Source organism: Lepidochelys olivacea, assembly GCF_965140295.1.
Source record: "Lepidochelys olivacea isolate rLepOli2 genome assembly, chromosome: 17".
NCBI lineage: Eukaryota > Metazoa > Chordata > Testudines > Cheloniidae > Lepidochelys > Lepidochelys olivacea.
In genome coordinates, this window is record NC_140427.1 from 24,354,273 (window position 1) to 24,382,177 (window position 27,905).

The window sequence follows — 27,905 nt, forward strand, 5'->3', positions numbered from 1 at the left end:
TGAACCAGCACCCACAGGATTGGGACAAGTACTTACCTCACCTGCTGTTCGCATATAGGGAGGTACCCCAGGAGTCTACCTAATTTTCGCCTTTCGAACTGTTATATGGAAGGAGGGTAAAGGGCCCCCTGGACCTGATGAGAGACGAGTGGGAGGGGAAGGCCACTCCCGATGGAGAGTCAGTGGTGGAGTATGTCCTGATCTTCTGAGAGAGACTGGCTGAACTCATGGGCCTGGCCAGGGAGAATCTGGCCAGAGCCCAGAAGAAGCAGAAGGTCTGGTATGACCGCACGGCGCGGGCCCGTGCCTACACCACCGGGGATCCGGTGATGGTTCTCATCCCCGTGAGAAAGAACAAACTACAGGCCGCCTGGGAAGGCCCTTTCAAGGTTGTCAAGCAGCTCAATGAAGTAAACTATGTGGTGGAGCTGTCGAACCGGGCACACCACTGCCAGGTGTACCATGTGAATATGATGAAGCCATATTATGCCAGGGGGAATGTGATGTTGGCCGTGTGTGGACAGTGGGAGAAGCAGGGAGATGACCCTTTAGTAGATCTATTCCCTGGGACCAGAGCTGGTTCCCCCCTGGAAACAATTCCCCTCTCGGATCAGCTAACCCCTGCCCAGCAAGCTGAGATCAGGGGGGTGCTGCATCCGTACCGACAGCTGTTTTCCAACCAGCCTGGACGCACTAATCTGACTGTCCACAGGTGCAGACAGGGTCACATCTGCCGATAAGATGCTCCCCCTTCTGAGTCACAGGGAAAACTGCTCAGGACCTGGAAAGAGAGGTCAGGGACATGCTGGCTTTAGGGGTGATCCAGCCATCTGCCAGCCCTTGGGCCTCGCCGGTGGTGCTGGTCCCCAAAAAGGATGGGTTGATCTGGTTCTGTGTGGACTATTGGAAGCTTCATGCCATCACTGTATCTGATGCCTACCCCATGCCCAGGCCTGACGAGCTCCTAGACAAACTGGGAGGAGCTCGGTACCTTACCACCATGGACCTTACAAAGGGCTACTGGCAAGTGCCGCTGGATGCAGATGCCTGGCTGAAATCGGCCTTTATCACCCCTCTGGGGCTCTACGAGTTCCTGACCCTGCCTTTCGGCCTCAACAGAGCGCCTGCCACCTTCCAGCACCTGGTGGACCAGCTACTGAAGGGGATGGAGAGTTTTGCCGTGGCGTATATTGATGACATCTGTGTCTTTAGCCAGACCTGGGAGGACCACGTGTCCCAGGTTAGACAAGTGCTGGACTGACTCCAGGGGGCTGGGCTGACAGTAAAAGCTGAGAAGTGCAAGATGGGGATGGGATAGTATCTTACCTGGGCCATCGGGTGGGGAGCAGCCGCCTAAAGCCGGAACCAGCAAAGGTGGAGGTGATCAGAGACTGGCCCGCTCCCCACACCAAAAAGCAGGTCCAAGCCTTTACTGGGATGGCAGGATACTACCGAAGATTTATGCCTCACTTTAGTGCCATCGCCACCCCCGTCACCGAGCTATGCAAGAAGGGGAAGCCAGACAAGGTGGTCTGGGCCAAGCAGTGCCAGGAGGCTTTCCGGGCACTGAAGCAGGCTCTGGTCAGTGGCCCAGTTCTGGAAAACCCAGACTTTGACAAGCCCTTTGTGGTGTTCACCGACGCCTCAGACACGGGACTGGGGGCAGTGTTAATGCAGGAGGATGAAAAGGGGGAGAGACACCCCATCGTGTACCTGAGCAAGAAGTTGCTACCCCGGGAGCAACACTACACGGCCATCGAGAAGGAGTGCCTGGCCATGGTGTGGGCCCTCAAGAAACTAGAGCCCTATCTCTTCGGGCGACACTTCACCATGTACACCGACCACTCTCCCAACATGAGAGCGGATGCGTTGTCCCGGAGAGGGGGCCCTGAACTTCCCCAGGTCACTGGTCGGAGCGACCTCCGTTCAGTCTCGAAGGGGGGAGAGATGTGACGCAGCAGGGAGGGGGGAGTGTTGACCTGGGAATGTGGCAGGGGAGTTTCACTGGGGATGGGAGACCTGAGAGCCTGTAACCTGAGTCAGGACGGGGAGCGGGAGGTAACACCTCTGCCTGGGAAACTGGACAAAGGCTGCAGGAGAGAGCCTGCTGGGGGGTTTTGGTTTCAGTTTGGTGCTGGGTGGAGGAACGCAGGGAACCCCAGGGCTGGGGTCTGAGCTCCCTGCCCCCCCAGAAGGACTTGACTGAGGGGTCCTGGTTGTACCCACAAGCTCTGTTTTGGACTGTGTTCCTATTGTCCAATAAATCTTCCACTTTACTGGCTGGCTGAGAGTCACGGTGAATCCCAGGAAGAGGGGTGCAGGCCCCGGACTCCCCCACACTCCGTGGCAGGCTCAACCTGACGCCTGCTGACGGGTGCCCTGGAGACCCGCTGGGGATGGAGTCTGTCCCTTGTGGGCCCTGGCAGCCATTCGCTCGATGGCACCTCAGAATACCACTGCGGTGTGACTCCGAGCACGCGGCCCTGATTTACTGGGGTGCCCCTCTGACTCAGGCAGCAGGGCACCTGGCAAAGACGTGGGTGAGTCACCAGAGTGGGTACTGAGGGGGGCTGCTTGTGCCTCCGCTCTGTAGAGCCGGCAGGGTTCAGTCCGGTCCCTGGGGTAGCCCTGAGGGCTGATTGCCCTCCCCCTGCCATGAATCTTGCGGCAGTGAAAACAACAAGGAGTCCTTGTGGCACCTTAGAGACTAATACATTTATTTGGGCATAAACTTTCGTGGGCTAGAGCTCACTTCATTAGATGCAAGGAGTGGAAAATGCAGGAGCAGGTATAAATACACAAAAGAATGGGGGTTGTCTTACCACTCTCCCCTCCCCCCAGCCCCTGGGACAGTGCAGACCCACGGCACTGGCCTGGAGCAGCATGGCTGGCAGTGGGGGACCCAGGGCAGGGGTGAACCCTCCCAGCCCATGGAGCTGGAGTCTCCCGGGTCACAGCTAACTCTCCTCTTCCTGGCAGGTGGCATAGTCCAGCCAGGTTTCTACCCAGGAGGCGTCTACCCGGGCGGCATCTACCCAGGAGCTGGGCTGGGAGCCTATAAAGCTGTTGCCAAAGCTGGTGAGTGCACATGGCTTTCTGCTGCAGGGGTGATCCCGAGTGCCTGCATGCCCCTGCCTCTCCCTGGTGCCCGTTGCCACTGCCAAAAACCAGTTGCACTGATCTGCAAGCTGGCTTAGGACAGGCACTGGCACAGGCGTCGCCAGACACCCTAGCATCTGGCACCGCAGCCAGACCAGGAGCTCAGGCCTCCCAAGGGGAAAGGCTGGTGCAACAGCACTTCATGGTCTGGCAGAGCTGGGATGCCCTGGGCTTGAAGCGGTATCTCCTGCTGCCTCCCATGCCTTACCCGCTTGCCTGGCTCTCTTGTCATGAGCCCTGGGGTTCCTGCCTTCTCTGGGACAGGTCCTGGTCTCCAGCCAGGTGTGAAGCGTCATATGAGAGGCTCTGGTCTCTTGGGCTAGAGCTGGCCTGGGGGGTGGGGTAGGGAGCTGGGGGTGAAGGGGCAGGAGTGGGCATGCACTAAGGGCCTGGAGACTGTGCCCGTGGGCCACATGCTGAGCCGAGTGCACTGGCTGGAGTTAGAGGTCGTTGCACAGGGAGCGCAGAGCTGGGTGTGCAGCACCTGGCACCTGACAGGTTGGGACCCCACTGCCCAGGCTTGGGGAGGCCTCTCCCTGTCCGATGCAACAGAGGTTGTCGCTCCTGTGGCCTGTGGGACAGTGTGGGGAACCCCACATTGGATGGCACCCATTGGCGGAAGGGCAGCATGGGGAAGCCCAGAGAAGAGTGCCCACTGAGGCTGAACTTCCCTCGCACCCCTGGAGCATATGGTCCATCGAGGCTGGGCATGGGGCCCATGGCTGAGCCTGAAATACCTGGGGCTCTGGTCTCCTGCTCGGAGCTCGCTGTGCACTGTGCTGAGTGCTTCCTTTTTGTAACCAGGTGCTGGTGTGGGCGGAGTCGGCGGTGTGGGTGGACCCGGTGGTGTTGGGGTCTCCACAGGTAAAGTGTGTCGCAGTCCAGAGCTTGCCCACCCCTGGGCGCAACTCTGACTGCCCTGTGCCCTGCCCTGAGAGGAGCAGGGGCCTGCCGTGCTGTCTGCTGGTCCCGTGCTCATGGCCTCTGGCTCTCCTGCAGGTGCCGTAGTGCCCCAGACTGGGGTTCAGCCAGGTGTAGGCGCTGGAGGGAAACCTGCCAAGGTACCAGGTAGGTGACGGAGAAGGCTGGGAAGGGTGGGACTGTGCAGCTGGACAGAAAGTCACTGCTCTTCCTTTCTTGGCCGGCAGGTGTTGGCATTCCAGGGGTGTACCCAGGAGGCGTGCTCCCAGGAACAGGTGAGCAGTAGTTGGGCCCTGGTACTGGGCTCTACTGATGAAGCCTGTAGCCAAGGGACCCACCAGTGGCAGTGTCCCATATGCCCAGTCCGTCAGGACACCGCCCAGCCAGCCTGACTGCCACCAGCTCGCTCTGGGAAGGGCCTCACCCTGTCCAGACCGAATCTAGACCAGAAACTGAGCACTTTGCACATGGGTGCAAGCCCCGGAATGGGGCTGAGAGGGGCTCTTTGGGTGAGGGGCACGGAGTGGAGAGGGGCTGTTTGGGTTTGGGGCGTGAGGTGGGGAGGGGAGGGGAGGGGAGGGGAGCGGGCTGTTTGGGTGTGGGGTGGGGAGGGGCTGTTTGGGTTTGAGACACAAAGTGGAGAGGGGCTGTTTGGGTTTGGGGTGCAGGGTGGGGAGGGTCTGTTTGGATTTAGGGGGCGGGGTGAAGAGGGTCTGTTTGGGTTTGGGGCACAGGGTGGAGAGGGGCTGTTTGGGTTTGGGGCATGGGGTGGGGAGGGGCTGTTTGGATTTAGGGGCATGGGGTGGGGAGGGGCTGATTGGGTGTGGGGTGGGGAGGGGCTGTTTGGATTTAGGGGGCGTGGGGTGGGGAGGGGAGGAGCTATTTGAGTTGAGGTGGCCCAGGCTCCCCCAGGCGGCTGCTGTGGAAACCAAGCAGCGATGGGGTCGAGCACTAGCGTGGGGCAGCCACTGGCAGCAAAGCCCAGGAAATGTCAGGGTGGGGGGCAGAGTTGACAACATGGCAATGCCAGTCTCTCGTTCAGTGGGCTCCCATCCCCAGGGATACCCGGTGCACTTCCCCCCGTCCCTGAGCTGGGGGTTTGGGGGTGGGGTGGGAATGATCAGGACCCTGGAAACTTCCACCTCTGTCTGGGGCTGTGAACCCCGCAGCGCTCAGTATCCACTGTGAAGGGGATGCCGGAGAGACACAGGGGGTGAGATGGCAACTGGCATGGCCACAGGCCTGGCCAAGAGGGGTGTGGAGTTCCTGGGGACGGGGGTCTGGCCCTGGTAATCGTAGTAACCACGGAGCCCCGGCTCTAAGGGGGTGGGGGGTGTCAGAAAGTGCAGCCCTCCCATGGCCTGCACAAGCCTGCACGTGTGGGAGCAGGGGCCTGCTGGGCCATTTCCACTGTGGGGTGTGCTCTGGGCTCCTACTCCACATTCACAGGGCAGGAGCCCCGGGGCCTGTCCACCTGTCGGGAGAGCCCTGTGCCGGTGCTGCTCATGAGAGAGACATTGGCCACAGAGCTGGCCCCTCACCAGCCCTCAGAAGGCTGCAAGCTGCCCCCACAGCCACTGAGCCACCTCTAGGCATGGCTGCTTGGGCTGTTCAGTGCGGTGCCTACCCATGCACCAGGCGCCCTCCCCTCCCCAGGACCACAGGAGTCCTTGACCAGTCTCTCGTACTGCCACCGGGGGTTAGATTTCAACAGGCACCCTAGAGGAGAAAAGCCCCACCTCCCATCTCCGATTCCCTGGAGCCAGCTAGTCCTCCGCCCTGGGGCCGGATGGGAGCTGGTGCCCCCTAAAGAGGAAAGGTCCAGAGTCCTATTCCCCACCCCCTGAGTCTCCCTCACCTGGATTGGATCAGAACAAAAGCCTTTGAAGGGCCCCATCTCCCAAGCCCCTCCCTGTCCATTCGTTGTAGATGTGGCCTTGATACGTTCTCTGCTCTAGAATGGCCCGGCTTGGTGTGGCTTGTGAGAAGACAAGTCCCAGTGGATAGAAGCATATCATGCATCCCAGACACTGACTGCAGCCCAGGCGTGCAGCGGGGACACACCTCTCTCCCTCTGCCCCAGTGCTCGTGGAATGGCAGGAATTGGTCCATCCATCCCAGGAGCACTGGGACAGGGAGAAAGATGAGGAAATGAGAGGGTGGGGGAGCGACTCCTCCAGCAAACTCCTCCAGACTGCCCGCCTTAACCGGACCTTCCAGGTGACGTGCAGGGAACACCCAGGGAGCAACTCCCAGAGACATCTCTGCAGAGTCCAGCTCCTATCACTGGCCACGCACAGAAATGACCAAGGCAGCTGCCTCCAAAGAGGCTCAGCTGAGGTTGTCCATCTCCCTTCAGTACACAGCACTGAGATGGATTATAGAGAAACTAAGCATCAGTCTATTAATAAGGAACAGTGATTTAAGTGATGCTGAGCAAGAGAAAAAGGGACAGGTCTGGTTACAAACAAACCAAAAATAACCTGCTTTCTGGTGAGCAAAACTTCACTCCAGCAAGCTACAGTCTTTGCCTGAGCAGCTTTCCCAGTTACTGCCAGGTACCAGCATCTCTGGCCTCTCAGGCAGGAGGACCCACCATGCACAGAATTTTGTCCCCTAAGTGATGAATAACCAAGTCCCCTTTCTTCCCTTTTATAGTCCAGCAAACCTCGGCAATGTGTTCTTGGGAAGTGTCTCCCCAGATGAAGCTTTCCTTTCCTGGTGCTTGTGCTCCAGGAAGCTGGTGCCCCTGCTGTCCTCTCATCCCTCTCTCAATGGGCTTGTCCTGTTACTCAGATGCAAGTGTATCTCCATTGTCTCTGGCATGGCCTTGCTCAGTGACACTGGAGATACAAGCAGACAGGCAAACCAGCATTCCTTTGGCTAGGACAGACTTGTTACCCACTCTGCTTGGATTGCTTGGTCTAAACAGAGAATAGTACCATATTTCTAGCACACCTCCATAACCTTATGCGCTAACCATACAGGCATCATGTAACATCCATGACCAGTGTCACCAGTCCATATCATACCTTGCAAGATACTTTTTGGATAAATATTATAACAGTGTGTTCTGCGTAGTAAGTTTGCCAGGCCCGGTAACAACTGTAGCTACAGACAGTGACCCCTTTGTGCACTGAGGATCAAGTGGATCAGGAGGAGACAGAAGGATGGGAATGGGGAGGGGGAGCAAGACTGCAAGAGACAGGAAGTAACAGGATCTGAGCCAGGGAACAGAACAGCCCAGCAGCAGCCGCTCAGCAGGAGTTGGGACAGAGCAGGGATCGGGGCACAGACAGGTGCCTGGCTCTCAGTCCCACGATCTGCGTTGGGACAGGGATCGGTGCGCAGGGGGGCTGGTGGGGCTGTCACTGGGGGTGTCCCTGTCCTGCATTCAGTTGGCTCCCTCTGCACTGTGTTGTAGGGGTCCGTTACCCTGGCATAGGTGTCCTGCCTGGTGTGCCCACTGGGACTGGAGTCAAGGCGAAAGCCCCAGGTATGTTGCCCTTCCCCAGGGAGTATCAGGTACCAGTGGGGCGGGAGCTGCCATGGCTCCTGTGTGGGCTGGAGTGGGCGGTGAGGTCTGGGCAGAGATGACAGGAGGCTGCATCCTTCTGTGAGGATGTGACGCAGCAGGGAGGGGGGAGTGTTGACCTGGGAATGTGCCCTGGGGGTGGGAGACCTGAGAGCCTGTCACCTGAGCCAGGAGGGGGAGGGGGAGGTAACACCTCTGCCCAGGAATGTGAACAGAGGCTGCAGGAGGGAGCCTGCTGGGGGGGTTAGTTTTCAGTTTGGGGCTGGGTGGAGGAACGCAGGGAACCCCAGGGCTGGGGTCTAAGCTCCCTGCTCCCCCAGAAGGACTTGACTGAGGGGTCCTGGTTGTACCCACAAGCTCTGTTTTGGACTGTGTTCCTGTTGTCCAATAAACCTCCTGTTTTACTGGCTGGCTGAGAGTCTCAGTGAATCCCAGGAAGAGGGGTGCAGGGCCTGGACTCCCCCACGCTCCGTGACACCTTCATCATGCCAAGAGAGCACGGGGTGGGAGAAGGCACATTTTCCTGGGGTTGTCACAGGGTGTAGGAGGGACTTGGGTGAGGTGGAGGCCTACATTGACTGTCTCAGGCCCATATAGACCCGCTCAGGCCTCTATGGACCCGCATGGACCCCTGTGGACCAGCTAAGACCCACATGGACCAGCTCAGGCCTGTATGGACTAGCTCATACCTATATTGGCTGGCTGTGAGGCTCATTTACCTGTTTCTCTCTTTAACAGGAGCAGCAGGAGCCCTTGCAGGAATTCCCGGTGAGTCTCCTGGTTTCCCAGCCTGCTGCATGCTTTTGTTTGCATGGTCCATATACCCAAGTGATGTCTGTACAGCCCCAGGGCCTGCCCATGCTGCATTCAGGGTCTCAGAGTCCCCAGCTCTGCCCACATGTTGCTTCCTGCTCTGCTCTGTTCTTGCTCTGGGATTCTGGACACCCCACAGACACTCCCCTTGTGCCCTTCGGCTGGTGGCGGGCTCATGGAGCAGGTGCTGGAAGGAGCACTGGGCATTCGCCTGAGAGTTTCTGCTGTTGTCTTTCAGGATTTGGAGGCTTCGGGGGCCAGCAGCCTGGCGTCCCTCTGGGATACCCCATCAAAGCCCCCAAGCTCCCAGGTAAGTAGCCATCAGGTGGGACAGGAGCGGGCAAGCCTTCCCTAGCTTTGCCTTTGGGGAGAACGGGCATTGCTGCTGCTCTGCTGGGGGATTTCCTCCAACTGAGCCCCGCCTTGCCTGCTGCATTTAGACCTAAACTGGAGCCCCAGCTCTTCCTGCCACCCCCTGCGCACCAGCATATGGGAGCAGGAAAGACCTGTGCCCAGGGCGAGCCCAAGAAGGAGTGGACAGCATTAAACTCTCTGCCAGAGCAGGGAGGGGGCAGGCAAAGGGGGAGGCACAGAGAGGCTGGCAGTACATTACCAGCTCTTCCTTTCCTTTGGATCCTATAGGCTTCTTCTTTGTTATTTGTATTACTGCAGCGCTTAGCCCGGGGCCCCACTGCGCTCAGTGCTGTACAGACATGTTCATATTTGGTGCAGCTCTTACCCCAGGGCTGCTGCTGGCTGACCTGCGAGTGACAGTTCCAGCATGAGGCCCTGAATTCATAGTAGGACCTAGAAAGTGGCCTGCCTGGAAGTTCGTGAGAGCTGCTGGGCTCAGGCATCACCTATCCAGGGACCCAGCTTTAACCTTCCATGTGTGAGGACACCAGGCCGTGCCCTTGTGCCTGCTGGGCGTGGAGGGGAACAGCAGTGTAGGAGGGGGTAATATGGAGGTGAGACCCGTCTTGTTTTACCCCCACTCCGCTGGAGATGAGCGGGAGAGTGCGAGCGCAGGGCTGGGGACACATTGGGTGCATGCCTTGGCCGGGCTGTCCAGAGACAAGCAGGGTGAGGCCTGGGAGCTCCTGCAGGTAGCAGCCTGGGCCCTTAGGCCCTGGGAGCGCTGCAATGTCTTTCCTGGCAGGCTGAGGCAACTTGCTGTTGCCAAGGTTTATTGTGCAACATGCTGATCCAGGACTGCAGCAGATGCCGCCGTCGGACGGGAGGAAGGGGGTCGGGGTCAAAGCCAGGCCAGGGAGCTGCTCCCACAGGGCTGTTGCAAGGGGTAGCTTTTAAGCCCTATCTCTGAGGATAACTGGTTGCATGGTTACAAACTGCTGCTTTGGTAGCAGCCTCCCTGGAGAGAGGCGACCCTGGCTTCCTGAGCCCCTGGCGCTGGGCAGGGTCCCAGACAGACAGGGCAGTGCAATGTGAAACTCCTCACCAGACCCGCCAGAGTCCCCCACTGGGGCCCATCGCAGCGAGAGGCAGAAATACTTGAACCAGGCTGACTTCCTCCCGCAGAGGCAGAGTTACATTCATTAGGGCCCTTCTCTTCCTGAGCAGCCCGGGCTGCTGATTCCTGAGAAGCCAAAGAGCCACTCAGTGAGATCGCTCCCCGAGCTGTCTGGCATCTGCCCCACAGCACGGTTTCCGCCGCCTAGCCGCTGCTCCAGACTGTCTTTGATGGGCTGCCTGGTGCTAACGATCAAGCCACCAATGTATGGCTGACGCAGCGCCTGGCTCCTGCAGCACAGCCCCGCCAGTGGCCCAGAGCCCAGATGCGGCGTTGCCGCCGGCTGACCCACTTACTGGGAAGCCACCGTTAATAAATCGCAGGAGATAGCCCCCCTGGGGAGCCATGCTCTCAGCGTCTCCCTGCTCCAGGCAGCACTCCCCCACCCCTCCCTTCGTGCTGCGGGGCTCCCCACCAAGCGCTGACGCCCGGGTCCCTCTGCTTCTCTGCTCAGCCCTCCACAGAAATACCCTCCTCTCGAGGCAACTGTAGCAGCCCTTGTCAGAGTGCTGGGGTCGCTCCCCACACCCAAGCACCTGGAGCCGGGCAGGGAGCCGGGCTTTTTCTCCCAGGCACTCTAGTTTGGTTAGTGCTACCCCTGCACTGTAAACTACTGCCATTTTAGCATGAGTCTCACCCTCCTGGGTGTTGTTAAAGTCTCCCATGATCTCATGGGCTCTGAGCTCAGCTTCGCCAGCCTCCCCTTGCCTGTGAACCCTCCGCTAGTCTCCTGATTTTGTGGAGTTTGGGCCTGACTTGTTTTTGAATGCTTGCAGTTGGCCAGACTGAATCAGAACATTTTTCGAGGTGCCTAAATAGGGGTTGAGGGGCAAAAGCCCCCAGGCTTGATACAGTAAGGCATTTTTCACAAAATGGGTCTCTGTGTGGGGGGTAGGAGTGGGGCGGGTTGGGGCTAGCTGCCCCTCCAAGCACATTTAACACCAGATGATATTTTCTAAGTTGTTAGCTTTCTTGTGGCAGGAGGCACCATCCTGTGTCCTGGTGGTTATTCATAGACTTCATAGCTTAACCATTGTGATCATCTAGTCGGACCACCGTCTAACATAGGTTGGAATATAGAATGTCCCCGTTGAAAAGGGCCACTGCCCTGAGAACGAGGATTCTGGGTCTCCACCTGCAAACTCCAGGCCTACAAATGAAGGTTTGATGCTAGGTATTACTCCCTGGTACAAAAAGTCCAGTCAAAATGAATAGGCCTCAGTCAGCTACTGCCTGTCCTAGCGTTTACGTGGTGAGGCCTTGATCACACCTTCTGTGGGTTGTTTGAATAAACAGCCGCTGCTCTTGCTATGGGTTATCAGAACAGACAGCGATCACACTTTCCAGGGGCTGTTTCCATAGGTAGCAATTTTGGTGGGTTAATTGAATAGGCCCCAGTCACTTTTTCTGTCAATATTTGAGTAGGCAGCAAACACTCTTTCTGTGGTTATTTGAACCCTGTTCTATGAGTCATCTGACGAGGTAGCTGTGACCAAGTGGGAGTTTTCTGATGAACGTTATGCATGACAGGACCTACTCGACTAGGGAATGCAACTGCAGGGGGGTTCAAATGCTGCTCCCAGGGCAAAGCAGGATACATGAGGTGTTTGGGTCACATAACTGTCTGGGGTGATATGAATGTGTTGTTGTGGTTGAAACTGACCCCTATCAATAGAGGATCCAGAAAGACAGTGGGAATCCCAAGGACTGAACAATTGACACGTAACAATGGGAAACTCCAGCAGGCAGAATATGTGAACTCAGTAGGTGTCCTGCAGGAGGATAATGGACCATTTTTGCTGATCACAAATCTGATGTGGATACAAATTTTGTATCCGCGCAGGGCTCTAGACATAGGTCTGACCTGGGACTGACAGACAAGAGCAGAAATTGACAGAAAAGAAATCAAGATGGTTCCTAGAGCAGCACAGTCAAGGGACCCCTGGCTTTAGGGGAACCTATAGCCCATGGGCCAGATCCAGCCTGCTGCTTCATTTCATATGGCCCGCAGCAAGTCTCCGCGCCGGGGGCCGTAAACCTGGAGCCTTGGCGCTCCCCCCACGGGGCTGGAGCAGCAAGTGCCGGCTCGCCCTGCTGCAGGGAGAAGAAAGGGTCGGCTCCATGTCCCTGTAGCCCGTAGCAGCAGGGGTGATCAGGGGAGCTCTGCACACTGCCCCCGCCCCCAGCGCCAGCTCTGCAGCTCCCATTGGCTGGGAACCGCAGCCACGAGGAGCTGTGGCCACAGCACCTGTGAGTGCGGGCAGCGCGCAGAGTCCCCGGACCCTCTACCTAGGGGCTGGACATGGCGGCCGCTTCTGGGAGCAGCACGGAGCCTGGGCAGGCCAGGAGCCTGCCCTAGGCCTGCTGCGCTGCCGACCAGGAACCACCAGGAGTAAGCACCGTCCAGCTGGAGCCCGCACACCGAACCCCCTGCCCCAGGTCGGAATCCCCTCCCGCACCCTAACTCCCTCCCAGATCCCGCACCTCCCACACACACCCCCAACACCCTGCCCCAGCCCTGAGCGCCCTCCCACACCCAAACGTCCTCCCAGAGCCTGCACCCTGAACCTTCTCTCACCCCAGTGCCCTGTCCCAGCCCTGACGCCACTCCCGCATTCCAAACACCTTGGCCCCAGCCCTTAGCCCCCTCCTGCACCCCAAACCTTCCTCCCCAGCCCCACCCCAGAGCCCATACTTCCAGCCGGAGCCCTCACCCCCTCCCGCACCCCCACCCTCTGCCCCAGCCTGGAGCCCCCTCCTGCACCCTGAACCCCTGGTTTCTGTCCCCACCCCAGAGCCTAGGGGAAGGCTCAAGTCTCCCCCTCCGCCCCCCACAGGGCTGTGTGTAGCCTGCAACTGATTTTTTCTGTGGGTCAATGATCCCAATAGAAAAAAGAAAAGGAGTACTTGTGGCACCTTAGAGACTAACCAGTTTATTTGAGCATGAGCTTTCGTGAGCTACAGCTCACTTCATCGGATGCATACCGTGGAAACTGCAGCAGACTTTATTTATACACAGAGAATATGAAACAATACCTCCTCCCACCCCACTGTCCTGCTGGTAATAGCTATAGAAAAAAGGCTTTAGTTAGTATGGAGGGGAGGGATAGCTTGGTGGTTTGAGCATTGGCCTGCTAAACCCAGGGTTGTGAGTTCAATCCTTGAGGGGGCCATTTAGGGATCTGGGGCAAAAATTGGGGATTGGCCCTGCTTTGAGCAGGGGGTGGGACTAGATGATCTCCAGAAGGCCCTTCCAACCCTGATATTCTATGACTATTCCTTAACCTTTGCTTCTTTATTGTACCCTAAGGACTTCCCGATGTTGACTAATAAACACTTCTTTGTTTCAATAAGGCGGCCTGGTGTCCCTGCACATACCTGCTGAGGTTCACTGATCCCTGAAGAGGGTAGAAAATCTCAGAACTGGAGTCTATCTTAGAGCTCATGGAGTGAAACAGGAGTGCTGGAGCCCAAAGGCTCAGTCTTAAAGGTGTTGAGGCCACATGGCCTACCCGAAGGAGGAGTGGGACCCCTTCAAGTTCTGGTACACTGAAGGGGTTCCTCCCTGAGGTACAGCTCTGTGACAGTAGCACTCACCTCTTCTATGATTATTGGAATAGGCAGCAAGGGCTCTACCGTGACTAGGTATCAATTGCCCTTCCCATAGGCTTATTTGAATAGGATATGATCCCCCTTTCGATGGGTTCTTTGACTAGGACTCAATCCCCATCCGATGAAGTGAGCTGTAGCTCACAAAAGCTCATGCTCAAATAAATTGGTTAGTCTCTAAGGTGCCACAAGTACTCCTTTTCTTTTTGCAAATCCCCTTTCTGTGGTTATCTGTCTAGGCCTCAATCCCCCTTTGTCTAGACTTCAGTCCCCCTTTCTATGGGTTCTTTGAAGAGGCCTCAGGTGCTTTTTCTGTTGGTTGTTTGACTAGGATGCCACACCCATTCTGTGGTTAGTAGACTATGCACTGATTGCCCTTTTCTATTGTTTATTTGACTACGCACTGGTTGCCCTTTCTGTCCACTATTTGACTAGGCAGCAATTAGCCTATGACTAGGTAGCAATGGCCCTTTGAAGAACGGCAGTCGCTCTCTGTATTGGTTATTTCAGTAGATCATCATCACCCTTTTTATGGGTTATTTCCATAGGCAAAGATAACGGAATGGGATGTGATTGCCCTTTTTGTGTGTCATTTGAGTAGGCCTTGATCACCCTTTTTATGGCTATTTGAGTAGGCAGAAATCACCCTTTCTATCAGTTCTTTGGCTAAGGCTATGTACACACTACAGCTTTGGTTACTACAGCTTGTGTTGATTGCGGGTGTGAATTCACCACCCCCCAAGTGATGTAATTTACACCGATGTAAGTGCTGGCAGAGACAGCGCTATGTCGGCAGGAGAGTTTCTCACGCTAACATAGCTCATTGGGGGTGCATTAATTAATTAAAAAAGAAGCTTACAAGAAGTGGAAGGTTGGACATATGACCAGGGAAGAGTATAAAAATATTGCTCGGGCATGTAGGAATGAAATTAGGAGGGCCAAATCGCACCTGGAGCTGCAGCTAGCGAGAGATGTCAAGAGTAACAAGAAGGGTTTCTTCAGGTCTGTTGGCAACAAGAAGAAAGCCAAGGAAAGTGTGGGCCCCTTAATGAATGAGGGAGGCAACCTAGTGACAGAGGATGTGGAAAAAGCTAATGTACTCAATGCTTTTTTTGCCTCTGTTTTCACTAACAAGGTCAGCTCCCAGACTGCTGCGCTGGGCATCACAAAATGGGGAAGAGATGGCCAGCCCTCTGTGGAGATAGAGGTGGTTAGGGACTATTTAGAAAAGCTGGACGTGCACAAGTCCATGGGGCCGGACGAGTTGCATCCAAGAGTGCTGAAGGAATTGGCGGCTGTGATTGCAGAGCCATTGGCCATTATCTTTGAAAACTCGTGGCGAACCGGGGAAGTCCCGGATGACTGGAAAAAGGCTAATGTAGTGCCAATCTTTAAAAAAGGGAAGAAGGAGGATCCTGGGAACTACAGGCCAGTCAGCCTCACCTCAGTCCCTGGAAAAATCATGGAGCAGGTCCTCAAAGAATCAATCCTGAAGCACTTACATGAGAGGAAAGTGATCAGGAACAGTCAGCATGGATTCACCAAGGGAAGGTCATGCCTGACTAATCTAATCGCCTTCTATGATGAGATTACTGGTTCTGTGGATGAAGGGAAAGCAGTGGATGTATTGTATCTTGACTTTAGCAAAGCTTTTGACACAGTCTCCCACAGTATTCTTGTCAGCAAGTTAAAGAAGTATGGGCTGGATGAATGCACTATAAGGTGGGTAGAAAGTTGGCTAGATTGTCGGGCTCAACGGGTAGGGATCAATGGCTCCATGTCTAGTTGGCAGCCGGTGTCAAGTGGAGTGCCCCAGGGGTCGGTCCTGGGGCCGGTTTTGTTCAATATCTTCATAAATGATCTGGAGGATGGTGTGGATTGCACTCTCAGCAAATTTGCCGATGATACTAAACTGGGAGGAGTGGTAGATACGCTGGAGGGCAGGGATAGGATCCAGAGGGACCTAGACAAATTGGAGGATTGGGCCAAAAGAAATCTGATGAGGTTCAATAAGGATAAGTGCAGGGTCCTGCACTTAGGATGGAAGAACCCAATGCACAGCTACAGACTAGGGACCGAATGGCTAGGCAGCAGTTCTGCGGAAAAGGACCTAGGGGTGACAGTGGACAAGAAGCTGGATATGAGTCAGCAGTGTGCCCTTGTTGCCAAGAAGGCCAATGGCATTTTGGGATGTATAAGTAGGGGCATAGCGAGCATATCGAGGGACGTGATCGTCCCCCTCTATTCGACATTGGTGAGGCCTCATCTGGAGTACTGTGTCCAGTTTTGGGGCCCACACTACAAGAAGGATGTGGATAAATTGGAGAGAGTCCAGCGAAGGGCAACAAAAATGATTAGGGGTCTGGAACACATGACTTATGAGGAGAGGCTGAGGGAACTGGGATTGTTTAGTCTGCGGAAGAGAAGAATGAGGGGGGATTTGATAGCTGCTTTCAACTACCTGAGAGGTGGTTCCAGAGAGAATGATTTTAGACTATTCTCAGTGGTGGAAGAGGACAGGACAAGGAGTAATGGTCTCAAGTTGCAGTGGGGGAGGTTTAGGTTGGATATTAGGAAAAACTTTTTCACTAGGAGGGTGGTGAAACACTGGAATGTATTGCCTAGGGAGGTGGTGGAATCTCCTTCCTTAGAAGTTTTTAAGGTCAGGCTTGACAGAGCCCTGGCTGGGATGATTTAATTGGGGATGGGTCCTGCTTTTGAGCAGGGGGTTGGACTAGATGACCTCCTGAGGTCCCTTCCAACCCTGATATTCTATGATTCTATGATTCTAAGTCGACAGGAGAGCTCTCTCCCTTGGCTTAGCTCCTCTGCACTAGCTGAGCTGCTGAAAGCCCTGTCATGTAGCTGTGCCCGAAGCAGTGATCACCCTTTCTATGTGTAAGTAGCAATCACTCTATGTATTAGCCGTTTGACTAGGCAGTAATCGCCCTCCCTACCAGTTATTTGAATGGGCAGCTTTCACCCTTTCTGTGGGTTGTTTGACCAGGTGTTGATAGCTCTTTCTATTTGTTATTAGCCTAGGCCGTGATTGCCACTAGTAATCTGAATAAGCAGCATCTGCCCTTTCAATGGTTTAGTTGACGAGGCATCTGTTGCCCTTTCTATGCATTATTTCAGTAGGCAGCGATTACCCTCTCTAGGTTATTTGACTAGTCAGCAATCCTCCTGTTAAAGCTATTTGAATAGTATGTGATTGCCTTTTTATAAATTATTCCCATAGTTATTTGACTAAGTGTCGAAAGCCATTTATGTGAGGTATTTGTCTAGGTAGTGATTGCTCTTCCTATGGTTATGTGACTAGGCAGTGATCACGGTTTATATCGGTTATTTGAAAGGGATCACCCTTTCTGCTGTTTATTTGACCACACTTTGGTCGTCCTTTCGGTGGGTTATTTCAATAATCAGCAATCACCCTTTCTATAGGATATTTGATATGATACACACAGCCTTTCTATGGGACATTTGACTAGGTGTCAATAGCCCATTTGGTCATTTGACTCGGATGCTATCTCCCTTTCTATGTGTTATTTGATATGATGCTGTGGCCCTTTCTGTGGGTTATTTGGCTGGGCATTGATACCCCTTCCTATTGGTTATTTGAATGGGCAGCGATGACTTGATTGGTGTTTTGACTAGGCATTGTTTGGCCTTTCTATCAGCTGTTTGATTCAGGAGAGATTGCTTGTCAGCGTTCCCTCCCCACTCTGAACTCTGGGGTACAGATGTGGGGATCCGCATGAAAAACCTCCTAAACTTTCCACAAATTCCTTTCCTTGTCTTTGGACGGTATTGCTGCCACCACCAAGTGATTTACACAAAAATTCAGGAAAGGGTCACTTGGAGTCCCTATTTCCCCCAAAATATCCCCTCAAGCCCCTTCACGCCCTTTCCTGGGGAGACTTGAGAATAATATATCAACCGATTGGTTACAATGTAAGCACAGACCAAACCCTTTATCTTTAGGAAACTAAAATCAATCAGGTTCTTAAAAGAAGCGCTTTATTATAAAGAAAAAAGTAAAAGAATTACACTTACAAAATCAGGATGGAAGGTAACTTTACAGGGTAATAAAAAGATTTAAAACACAGAGGACTCCCCTCTGGACTCAGCTTCACAGTTACAAAAACAGGAATAAAACTACCTCTTAGCATAGGGAAAATTCACAAGCTAAAAACAAAAGATAACCTAATGCATTTCCTTGCCTCACTTACAATTTTTGTAATTCGTAGATGGATTATACCAGGTATATTTTCAGGAGATGTTGTCCCTGCTTGGCTTTTCTTGCTGTCCGGAGAGGGAACAAACAAAAAGAGCACAAACAAAGCCTCTCCCCACCCCAGATTTGAAAGTATTTTCTTTCCTTATTTGGTCCTTTTGGTCAGGTGCCAACCAGGTTATTTGAGCTTCTTAACCCCTTACAGGTAAAGATTTAGTACAGCTGCCCAGGAGGGATTTTATGCTACCCTTCTCTATATGTTTATGACATTACTCTTTCGGAGGGTTATTTGCCTTGGCCTCGCCAGTGCTTTCTATTGGTTAATTGACTAGACAGCTATTGCCCTTTCTAGGGGTTATCTGAACCGGCAGAAATCACCTTGTGTGTGGGTTATCTGAATAGGCAGTGATTGCCCTTTCTGCTGGTTACACCAGTAGGCAGCGATGGTCACATATATCGGCTATTTGACTGTCACCATTTCCAGCCTAGGCAGCGTTCGCCCTTTCCAGTGGCTGTTTGAACAGGAAATGATTTGCTTTTCCTAGGGTGTGTTGACAGTGCAGCTGGCAGCGAGCCTCCCAGCCTGGGCAGAGAGACAGGTGCTAGCCGGGCTCAAGCTGGGCACTGAAAACAGTTGTGTGGATGTTGCAGCTCAGGCAGATTCTCAGGCTAGTCACCTGAGCTCACGCCCACCCAGGGATCGCTCTTTCTGTGGGTTATTGCACGAGGCAGACGTGCCTTTTCATTGGTGATCAGAATAGGAAGCAAATAGCGATTTAATCTTAGAGTAGGCTGAGCTCACCCCTTCTGTGAGTTATTTGACTAAGAAGCTATCACCCTTTCTGTAGGCTGGTGGACAAGGTAGCGATCGCCCTGTGTCTCTTGGGGGAATAGCAGCCCTCTCCCTTTCCATGGGTTGTCTGACAAGGCAGTATTGAAGAGGAGCCACCAGAGAGTATTGGTTGGAACGCTAGTCGTCAGGCAAGGAGCTTTGGGAGAAGTTGAGCTTCCCGGCTGGAGGCAGGTTGTCCTGTGACCTGGCTGAAGGTGACAGGAAGGGACTCTAAATTAACTCACTCCTGGGCTGACTTGTAATGATCACAGTCCGAGTTTGTGAAGTCTGCAGTGGAGCTGTGGCGGCTGGGTTTTCCCGCAGTGGCCTTTGAAGAGCACCTGCTGTATGTACCAGAGGACAGGACCCTTGGAATAAGGGAGCTGAGGTAAAATTTCCAAGTGCAAAGCTTGGTGATGGTGGCAGCTACCTGACCGGCAGGTATAGGACACCCCAGGCCGTAATGAATCTGTTTGCCCTGTCGGTGGGTTATTTCAATAGGCAGCAATCAACAATTTCTTGCAAATTTTTGAATTGTGAAGTTGTTCCCTGTTTATGGGGGTTTCAAACTGGGGGGGGGAGGGAATTTAAAAATGTTCACAAAATATTTCTTTGACATTTTGAATGTTTGTTTTTGCCACTGAGTGCTCGACAATGTCTTTCCACTTTCTTCTTTCTCTTCCCTCTCCCACCTTTTTTCACTGTAATTTTCTCAACATTTCGATAAGTTACACAGTGAGAAAAGAAAAATGAAAAAAGGGAAAGGAATACGGGGGGGGGGGAATCTTAGGAAAAAATATCCCCAAGGGTATTTGTTTTTGGAAAACAGAAAGCAAACCAAAAACATCATTTTATATTGTTTCAAAATTTTTCACTGAAAAATCAAAAACTATCCCTGAAAATAAAATGTTACACCAAAGCTGTGGTTCATCTTCAGCTTCCTCCCATTTCTTGGTGGGAAACATTTTCAGACACAAAAATGCCGCCCAGCTCCAGTGCTCTGCTCTGCCCCACCCAGGCGAGGCGGGGATTCTGTCCCTGCGCAGGGATGCTGCAGGCTGTTTGCGACACACCGTACAGAGGAGGTGCCCGTCCCGATTACATTCCATAGGTACGAAGCGCCCCATTAAGGTTTTGTAGAACTCTCTAGGCTTCGTCTCGATACCATTTATAGGACTGTTCCCTAAGGACTGAGAAAGACAATGGGAGTTGGAGAGTTTAGGCCCCTCACTGGATCAAACGCTTACTGCTAGCAGAGAGAGGTCTAACACGATCCAATGGCTGGAAGTTGGAACTAGACAAATTCAGACTGGAGATACGGTGTAAAATGTTAACACTGAGGGGAATTACCCATAGGAACAACTTACCAGGGGCTGGGGTGGATTCTCCATCACTGGCCAGTTTTAAATCAAGACTGGCTGGTTTTCTAAAAGCTCTGCTCTAGTGCAACCAGGAATTAATTCAGGGCAGGTCTCTGGCCTGTGCTATGCAGGGTCAGACTAGATCAGTGGTTTTCAAACTGCGGGTCGCGACTCAGAACTGGGTCGTGGAATGCCAGGCACTGGGTCGCGGCAGCTCTGGTCAGCATGGCCGACTGGGCAGTTAAAAGTCCAGTTGGGGGTGCTGCCCAACTAAGGTAGGCTGGTCCCTACCTGGTCTGACACCGAGCTGTGCCCCGAAGCGGCCAGCAGCAGATCTGGCTCCTAGGCAGGGGGGCCATGGGCTCTGCACACTGCCCCCACCTTGAGCACCTGCTCTGCATTCCCATTGGCCAGTTCCCGGCCAGTAGGAGCTGGGGTGGGGGGACGTGCCTGCCGGTGAGAGTCGCGCGGAGCCACTTGCGTGCTTCTGCCTAGGAGCCAGACCTGCTGCTGCCCGCTTCCAGGCGCAGCACGGTCTGCGGTGCCAGGACAGGCAGGATGCCTTCCTTAGCACCCCCATGACACTGCTGATCGGGAGCCACCCAAGGTAAGCCCGCACCCCAACCCAGCACCCCAATCCCCTGCCCCAAACCTGAGCCCCCCACAAACCCAGAGCCCCCTCCTGCATCCCAAACCCGTCATCCCTGGCCCCATCCCAGAGCCTGCACCCCCAGCCCAGAGCCCTGACCCCCTCCCGCACCCCAATCCTCTGCCCCAGCGCAGAGCTCCCTCCTACACCCTGAACCCCTCATTCCCGGCCCCACCCCACAGCCCTCACCCCTGCACCCCAACCCTCTGCCCCAGTTCTAAGCCCCCTCCCACACCCCAAACCCCTCATCCCCAGCTCGGTGGGTCGCGGGCATCAAGAATTTTCTTCAACTGGGTCGCCAGAAAAAAAGTTTGAAAACCACTGGCCTAGATGATCACAGTTCTCCCTCTGGCCTTCACATCTCTGAACCTGTGGGTGAAACCCTGGCCTCACTGGAGTCAGTGGCCAGCAGCCATCTTGGAAGGAGAAGGCTCCCTGCAGCCTGGCACACATAGTTGACTTTTTCCCTGCACGGTTGAGAAAATCCCCTTCCTTCGCAGGCTGCGGTCAGTGGTGACCGGCCCGGAGTTGCATTTCGAGTTACATAGGTGCTCTCTGTGGGCAACAGCTCTGGTCTGGTAGGGCGCTGACCAAGGCCATGTGGTCTGAGGCTCAGAGACTCATGCTCCTCGGGCTGCTGGCTGAGTTTGGTGAGCACAGTACTCCGCCAATGTCCCCACTTGCAGCCCGTGGGGCTAACGGACTGGAATCTCACAGCCATGGCACAAGCATAGCCTGGTGAGCCTTCTCCCAGAGAGGCCAGGCTGTTCACCACCCAAACTGTGTATAACTCCTGGCTGTGTGAGCTCCCAGCACACAGATGACCAGTAATGCAGCCATTGATGCCTTTTGCTTCTGTTTAGAGTGCTGAGGAAACAAAATCCCGCCGTCGCCACTGCCTAGCCAATTATCAGAAAGCTCTCATGGCCGACAGGTGCAGGCCTGAGCTTGGGAGAGCTGGTTCTAGTCCAGGCTGAGTCTGTGGTCTCTGAGCAGGCTGTGCTGTACCTTAATTTCCCTGTCTGTGGAGCACGCAGGCAGGCAGAGATCAGCGCACTAACATGGCCTCACAGCTCAGCCTGCTTATCTTATCACCAGTAAGAGCCCGGCAGGCATGTCCAGGTGCCGATGGTACCGTGGGGCATGTGGAGACAACTAGCCCTAGGGACTGGTGGGTTGCTAGAATCCTGTAAAATGGAGTCTCCCCAGCACAGAGCTCACAGCAGCATCTGGCCAGAGAGCTCTGTTTTCTGTCAGGGCCGTGTTGATGTGGGAATGCCTGGAATGGGCTCAGGGAAATCTGGTCTCCACATGTTGGCTTGCAGGAGGAGCGAGAGCACTCTCCACCCACAGAGACATGAGCAACAAAGCTCTGACTCACTTTGATCCCTGCACTCCAGCCCCCTCTGACTGGAGACGGCTCTGGTGCCAGGGGAGAAACACCTCCCCCCCCACCCCCCGAGTGCTCTGGTGGTGCTCAGGCCCACAGTTTTTAACATGGGCTCAGATCAAGTTGTCGCAGGCTGGGCACCAAAAATGGAGATTCCTGAAACCAGCAGCCTCTCTTCAGCCTTTGGGCCTAAATCTTCCTTCTTCTCGATCTGCTCCTGCCAGAGCCCTGAGGGGCTGGTCCCCCCCAGATACTGGGCTCCCCAGGCCCTGCCTGGCTTACTCTAGAGATGGAGCAGGCTGCCCTGCTCCCTGCAGCCAGGCTACTGGAGTTCCATATTGACGTGTGGTTTGTCCAGCCTTGGTTCATATGTCCCATGCGATGGGGCTCCCAGCCCTTCTCTAGGAGACTGTTCCACTGCAACATCCCTAGTCGCCTGCTCCCCAGTAGCAATGTTCCTCTCCACATGCTGCCCCAGCCCCCTTGCTGACCTCAGCAGGAACTCCCAAAGACTGACTCCACCGAAGCCTCTCATTTGGCTGTGGCCAGCACAGAGCCAGGAGGGAGCAACTCTCACTGCAGAGCCTTCCGGGGGCTCCTTGCTGAGCCTGTGCTGGGGGACATGCTCGGAAACATGCTCTGCTGGGAGGTGGGCTGTGGGTAGTGCCGCCCTCGGCCTGGGGCAGAAGCTCCCCAGAGCATCGGAGAAGTGGCACCCTAACCAGCTGGGAGGGTTCTGCTGCCACTATCAGGAGTGTGGGGCCGGGGGTCTCACTGCCTGGCGCTACCCTGGCCCAGTGGCTGACAGGAAGTGGAGTCTGCAGGCGCTTGCTGCAGGAAGAGGTGGCTCTGAGACAGTCTCCCTTGGAGTTAAGCTTGGACAGCTCATGTTCCACAGAGTGCTAGCAAAAGGGGCACTTCTGAACTGGAGCAGAGCTGGGCTTTGAATGGCGTGGCTGGTGTGCCGGTCTTGCTTGGCAGTGGCAGGGACACGATGCCCCGGGCCTGCAGGGCAGGTGGGATGGAGCTCACACGCACAGGCTGCTGCACTCACCGCCCGTCCCCGTGTGTTTTTTCTCGCTAGGTGGCTATGGGCTGCCCTACAGCACTGGAAAGCTGCCTTACGGTGAGTGCTCTTTCATTCTCTGCCCTCCCAGGATAAGGTCAGGGCCATCTGTGACTTCCCCCTTCTAATCCTAAACGCAGCTTCCCAGCAGAGACGAGGGATGAGTCCATAGCCATTGGATGAGTCCCTAGCTGTTCTAAACCTCAGAGGGGTCCGTGCCGACACCTGTCCAGGGTGGCCGATGGGAGGAGTCTCCTACTAGCTGAGACCTGTGGCCAGCCAGGCTGTGAGCTGGCACCAAATCCCCGAGCAGCTGGTGTCTGGAGAGGCCAGGCGAGCTGACAGAGGTTCGCACAGGGCTGCAGGCGGTTCGGGGGCTGCTCAGATAGCCCGTGTGAGCCCTGCCCTTCCCCCAGCTGAGGGAAAGCTCTGCCTGCTCACACGACCTGGCCTCCCACCTTGGGAGGGTCTCAGGACGCACAGTGCCAGACACACCAAGCAGAGAGCACTGGGGCTGCTCACTGTCATGCTGACAAGCTCCTAGCCTGGAGATGGGGGTGCTGAGCACTGCTCCCCCAGCACAAGGCAGCTTTTACCTCTCGGGCACCCGCTTCCCATCCTCTTGTTCAAAGGGGTGTCTCTGTGATCCCTGCCTGCCCAAGTGACCCCTGGGGCTGTGGGCAGCTGGGACCAGGGCAGCGCTGGTGGCCTGGCATTGGGGAGGGTGAAGGTGGCTCAGAGCTGCCTTTGTTCTGCCCTGCTGTCGTCCTGCAATGAGTACAGCTCAGCCAGGCCAGGCACTCTGGGCCCATAAGCTGTCACTGCCAGTGCCTGCTTCGCTGGAGTTGACTGTGCAGGGCTGTGGCCCCACGTCCCTGCGCCCATAGTCAGCGCTGGCCCCAGGGCTGCCAGGCAGAGAAGGGACGGTGCTGTGACCCACCTACAGTGACCTGGCCACATGTGCAATCGAAGCCCCAGCAAGGTCAGCAGCCAGACCAGGGGCTCCATGAGGAGAGCAGGGTTTGTTGATTGCTGTACTTTGTTACCTGAGACCTGAGTGCAAGTCTCCCCTCCTGGAGGCCCATGCACCCTCCTGCTCCCCGTGCAGAGCAGCGGCCTCCCTGGGCCAACTTGCAGGGGAGGAAGAATGCTGACAACTGTGCACATCTCCCAGTTGGAGGCTGGCCCAAACTGGAGCCGTCTCCCTGAATTCCTGGCATCCCGGCAGCGCAGGGCTGTAAGCCAGATGTCCTGAGGCCCCAGCCTGGCTCCCTCCGGCGGCTCGGTAAGCTGAGCACTGGCCATCCCCGAGGACATGCCTCACGCCTCAGCCAGCCTCACTCCAAGACGTTTGGAAATCTGGCTCCCACCTAGCAGGACTCTGCCACATCCCCAGGCTGCCTTGGCATGCCCTGCCCTTTGGGCTGCCCTGCTCCCATCACAGCCTGCCTTGATGGGACGGTCTAACAGAGTCCTCTGATCTTTGTGGTTGCAGGGTATGGACCAGGTGGGCTAGGTGCTGGTGCTGCGGGAAAGGCAGGATACCCAACAGGGACAGGTGCGCTGCTTGGCCTCTTCCCAGGGAGCAGCTCTCTGAGCCGAGGGGGCAGCTGCCTAGAGCCTCCCACGCTCTTTGGCACAGGAATGGGGCCTTGAGCCAGGCCCTGCGACTGGCCAGCCAGCCTTCCTTCCTCCCAGTCTGCTCAGGCTGCAGGCTGCTCTGTGGGGACGGGCACGGGGCTGGCTCTGGGGGAGGGGGTAGAGGGACTGGCTTTGGGGGGAGGGGGAGAAGGGGCATGGGGCTGGCTCTGGGGAAGTGGTGGGCTAACTCAAGGGAGGGGGAGTGGCTGGGGCAGGGGAGAAGAGTTGACTCTCGGGGGAGGGAGCATGGGGCTGGCTCCAGGGGAGGGCGAGGTGCATGGCAGTAGGATTGCTCTCACTGTGGGGGCCAGGTGTCTGGGCGGTGGCCAGGGCTCCTTGACTCTGTGCCTCTCCATGGGGGAGAGGCCAGGTTGCTGCAGGGCAGACGCCTTCACAGACACCAAGGACGAGTTCCCCTCACGTGACAGGCAGACCCAGGAGGGTCTCTCTGGCTCAGTACGGGGGTGGCCAGGGTTTGGAGGGTGGCCGAGGGGGTCTGGGGGCGGCTGTTCTGCAGGCATGTGATGAAGTCCAGATCTCTGAACGTCTTCTTATTTGTGTCTCCAGGAGTTGGAGCTCAGGTAGCAGCAGCTAAAGCAGCAGCTAAATATGGTGAGTTGCCTGAGCCTAGATGCCATGGTGATGGGCATGGGCCAAGATGCTAGAGAGTGGCACTGCGGAGCCTGCACCACCAAAGGGAACCGAGTGGTGTGTTTGGCAGGAGCCAGGCGGGTAACGGGCTCCCTTGGGAAGGCAGCATGGAGACGGATGGATAAACCTGCTCTTTGCAGACCCCAGCTCCATCCATGGGCAGCAGCACCAGGGACCCCTGTTCCCATTCAGCCTGCGAAGGAGCCACGGCTGCTGGAAACCCCAGCCCTGGGGTGCCATTGTGGGCTGGAGTGTATGTGAGCAGGAGGCAGGGAGTGATGGGGCATCGGGGCCAGCCCACCTTGGGGCTTTCCAGAGAGCCAGAGCGAAAGCCTGAGACCCCCACCCTGACCTGCCAACCACAGCTCTGGGGTGTGCCCCTCAGACTGTCCCTGCACCACCCAGTACAGCCCGGCAGAGCCCTCACTGTGAGCCATGGCACTGCAGAGCTGGTGGGGCCTGCAGCTCACAGCATGAGGCAGTGGGGAAAGCCTAGGGATGTGAGGCTGGGAGTGCCTCAGGGTAGGGTTAAGGTCCCACTGCAGGACCAGTGAACCCAGTTGGAGATCCAGGAGAGGGGTCCCCTGAAGGCCAGGTGCTGGTGTCCCACTGGACTTCCCCTGCCACCCAGAGGGGCTGGGCAGCATGTGTGTGCTCACGTCCTGCACCGCTCTGGCCGGCGGGGGCATGTGGGCTGCTCTGTCCCAGGCCTCTTTGGCAGCAGCGCCATTGTGGTGTTAGACTCAGCAATGATACAGGGCAACAGGGACTAATGGGCCCAGCACGTCAGCCTGGGCACGCTGCTCCAGCCCTGCGCTGCCATCCAGGCCTCGCGTACAGCTGGGAGAACGTGCACCATGAAGGACATAACGACTGGTGCATGGGGCGACACAGTGTAGCCAGAGAGAAAGACGTTCTCTGCGAGACCTGCCTGGATGGGGGGCTGGGAGGCCTGGCCTCACTGTGCCGTTCCACAAAAGGCAGGGGCACTGGTAGGGAAGCCTGGTGAGCGGGGCCCCTCCGAGACACTGCGGGCAGCTTGCTGCTCCATTCACTCTGGAGTGGACCCTGACTTTGTAACCCTGGCCACTGATTCTGCTAGGATTTGGGCCGTTCTGCACTCCCTGCACCAGAGTGCTGATGCTCGTCTGGCTCCTGTGCTCTCTGCAGGTGCTGGTGTCGTGCCTGGTGCTGCTGGCATCCCCGGAGTCGGAGGTCTCGGAGGCCTGGTGCCTGGCGTTGGGGGTCTCCCTGGAGTTGCAGGTGTCCCAGGGATTGCAGGTAAATGTGCTTGACTAGCCCAGCCAATGGGCCTGTGAGGCTGCGTTCCCCATCTCAGAGCCTGCGTTCCCCATCTCAGAGCCCTGACTCTCTTCCCTTGTGACCCAGGAGCTGGAAGCCAGGCAGCAGCAGCAGCAAAAGCAGCAGCGTATGGTGAGTGGGCTCTGATTGTTCCCCGCAGGCCCACTGGGATGAGCAGCTCCTAAGGGCTGGCTCTGGCAGTTGCTGGCCGGGAGGTGCTGCGTCCCTCTTGTGGCATGCCTGGCACAGAGTCTCTGTGATGAATCAGCACCGTAGGGCAAACAGCTGAGCCATGAGATAAATGGGTTTATGGAGCACCTTTGACCTTTTCACCTGCCCTGAGCCCATAATCCATCTCCCCGGGACGGACCCACCCGGAGCAGTTTCAGAGGACAGAGGATGCCACGGCCCAGGGTAGGCAGGACTCAGCCCTGCCCCAGGGACAGCTCTTCTCTGTCCTGATTTAAAGCCAGGTTACCCAGCCCTGCAGGGCAAGAGAGGGAACGTTATCCCCTGCCTGCAAAGGGGGATTTCTGCAGCCTGATGGGATATTCTGCATTTGTTTCCTGCACTAGAAGGGCCTCTGATATCAGACTTTAAAGCCATGATGTTTCACAGCTTTTTTTTATAGCTCCCTCTGAGACCTGCACAGCTGAGCTCATGGTAACCCAGGCTATGGCTACACTAGACAGCTTACAGTGCAGCTGTGCCACTGTAGGGCTGCTAGTGCAGATGGGAGAGCTCTCCCGTCCCCTGAATTACTCCAGCCCCTGTGAGTGGCAGTAGCTATGTCAGCAGGAGACGCTCTCGGGGGTCACTGAGGAGGTCTGTGCATTCACACTGGTGTAGCTCCGAGCAGATCTGCACCAGCGGAGCATTGATGGGGAGGAGAGCAGCTTGTCTGGGTAGATTCCATTCTGCTAGCTGTGTGTTGTGATGTGTTTCCCCAGGACCTTTCAGCTCCACGACAGCAGCTGCTTTCTCTTGGGAGTTGGGGGGTGTGTGTGCGATCTTTGCTTTTGGAAAGCCCTGCTCCCAGGCAGTGTTGTGTGTGAGTGTGCAAGCGATGGTGAATGTGCACGAGACACAGCTCTGTTTCCCCTCCAGCAGTCAGCGAAGAGGCACCCCTGGTTTCAGTGGGGGTGCACACGTCACATTCGTTTCCTCAGCAACGCTGGGCGCCGGTTGTGTCTAGCTGCAGTAGGGTC

At 55.9% G+C, this 27,905-nt stretch overlaps 1 protein-coding gene across 4 annotated transcripts in view; it reads left to right on the forward strand.

Moving 5' to 3' along the window:
• ELN (elastin) overlaps positions 1 to 27,905 on the forward strand; it is a 91,917-nt gene that overhangs the window by 19,411 nt on the left and 44,601 nt on the right. For 2 of the 4 annotated variants that reach the window (XM_084650794.1, XM_084650795.1), the window contains exons 6-17: positions 2,980 to 3,078; positions 3,964 to 4,023; positions 4,159 to 4,227; positions 4,308 to 4,355; positions 7,505 to 7,576; positions 8,354 to 8,383; positions 8,667 to 8,738; positions 23,122 to 23,163; positions 24,599 to 24,661; positions 25,312 to 25,356; positions 26,566 to 26,676; positions 26,785 to 26,829. In XM_084650794.1, the coding sequence (XP_084506920.1) occupies positions 2,980 to 3,078; positions 3,964 to 4,023; positions 4,159 to 4,227; positions 4,308 to 4,355; positions 7,505 to 7,576; positions 8,354 to 8,383; positions 8,667 to 8,738; positions 23,122 to 23,163; positions 24,599 to 24,661; positions 25,312 to 25,356; positions 26,566 to 26,676; positions 26,785 to 26,829 (756 nt within the window). The remainder of the gene's footprint in view (positions 1 to 2,979; positions 3,079 to 3,963; positions 4,024 to 4,158; positions 4,228 to 4,307; positions 4,356 to 7,504; positions 7,577 to 8,353; positions 8,384 to 8,666; positions 8,739 to 23,121; positions 23,164 to 24,598; positions 24,662 to 25,311; positions 25,357 to 26,565; positions 26,677 to 26,784; positions 26,830 to 27,905) is intronic. The other 2 variants (XM_084650792.1, XM_084650793.1) reach the window with 2 other exon arrangements.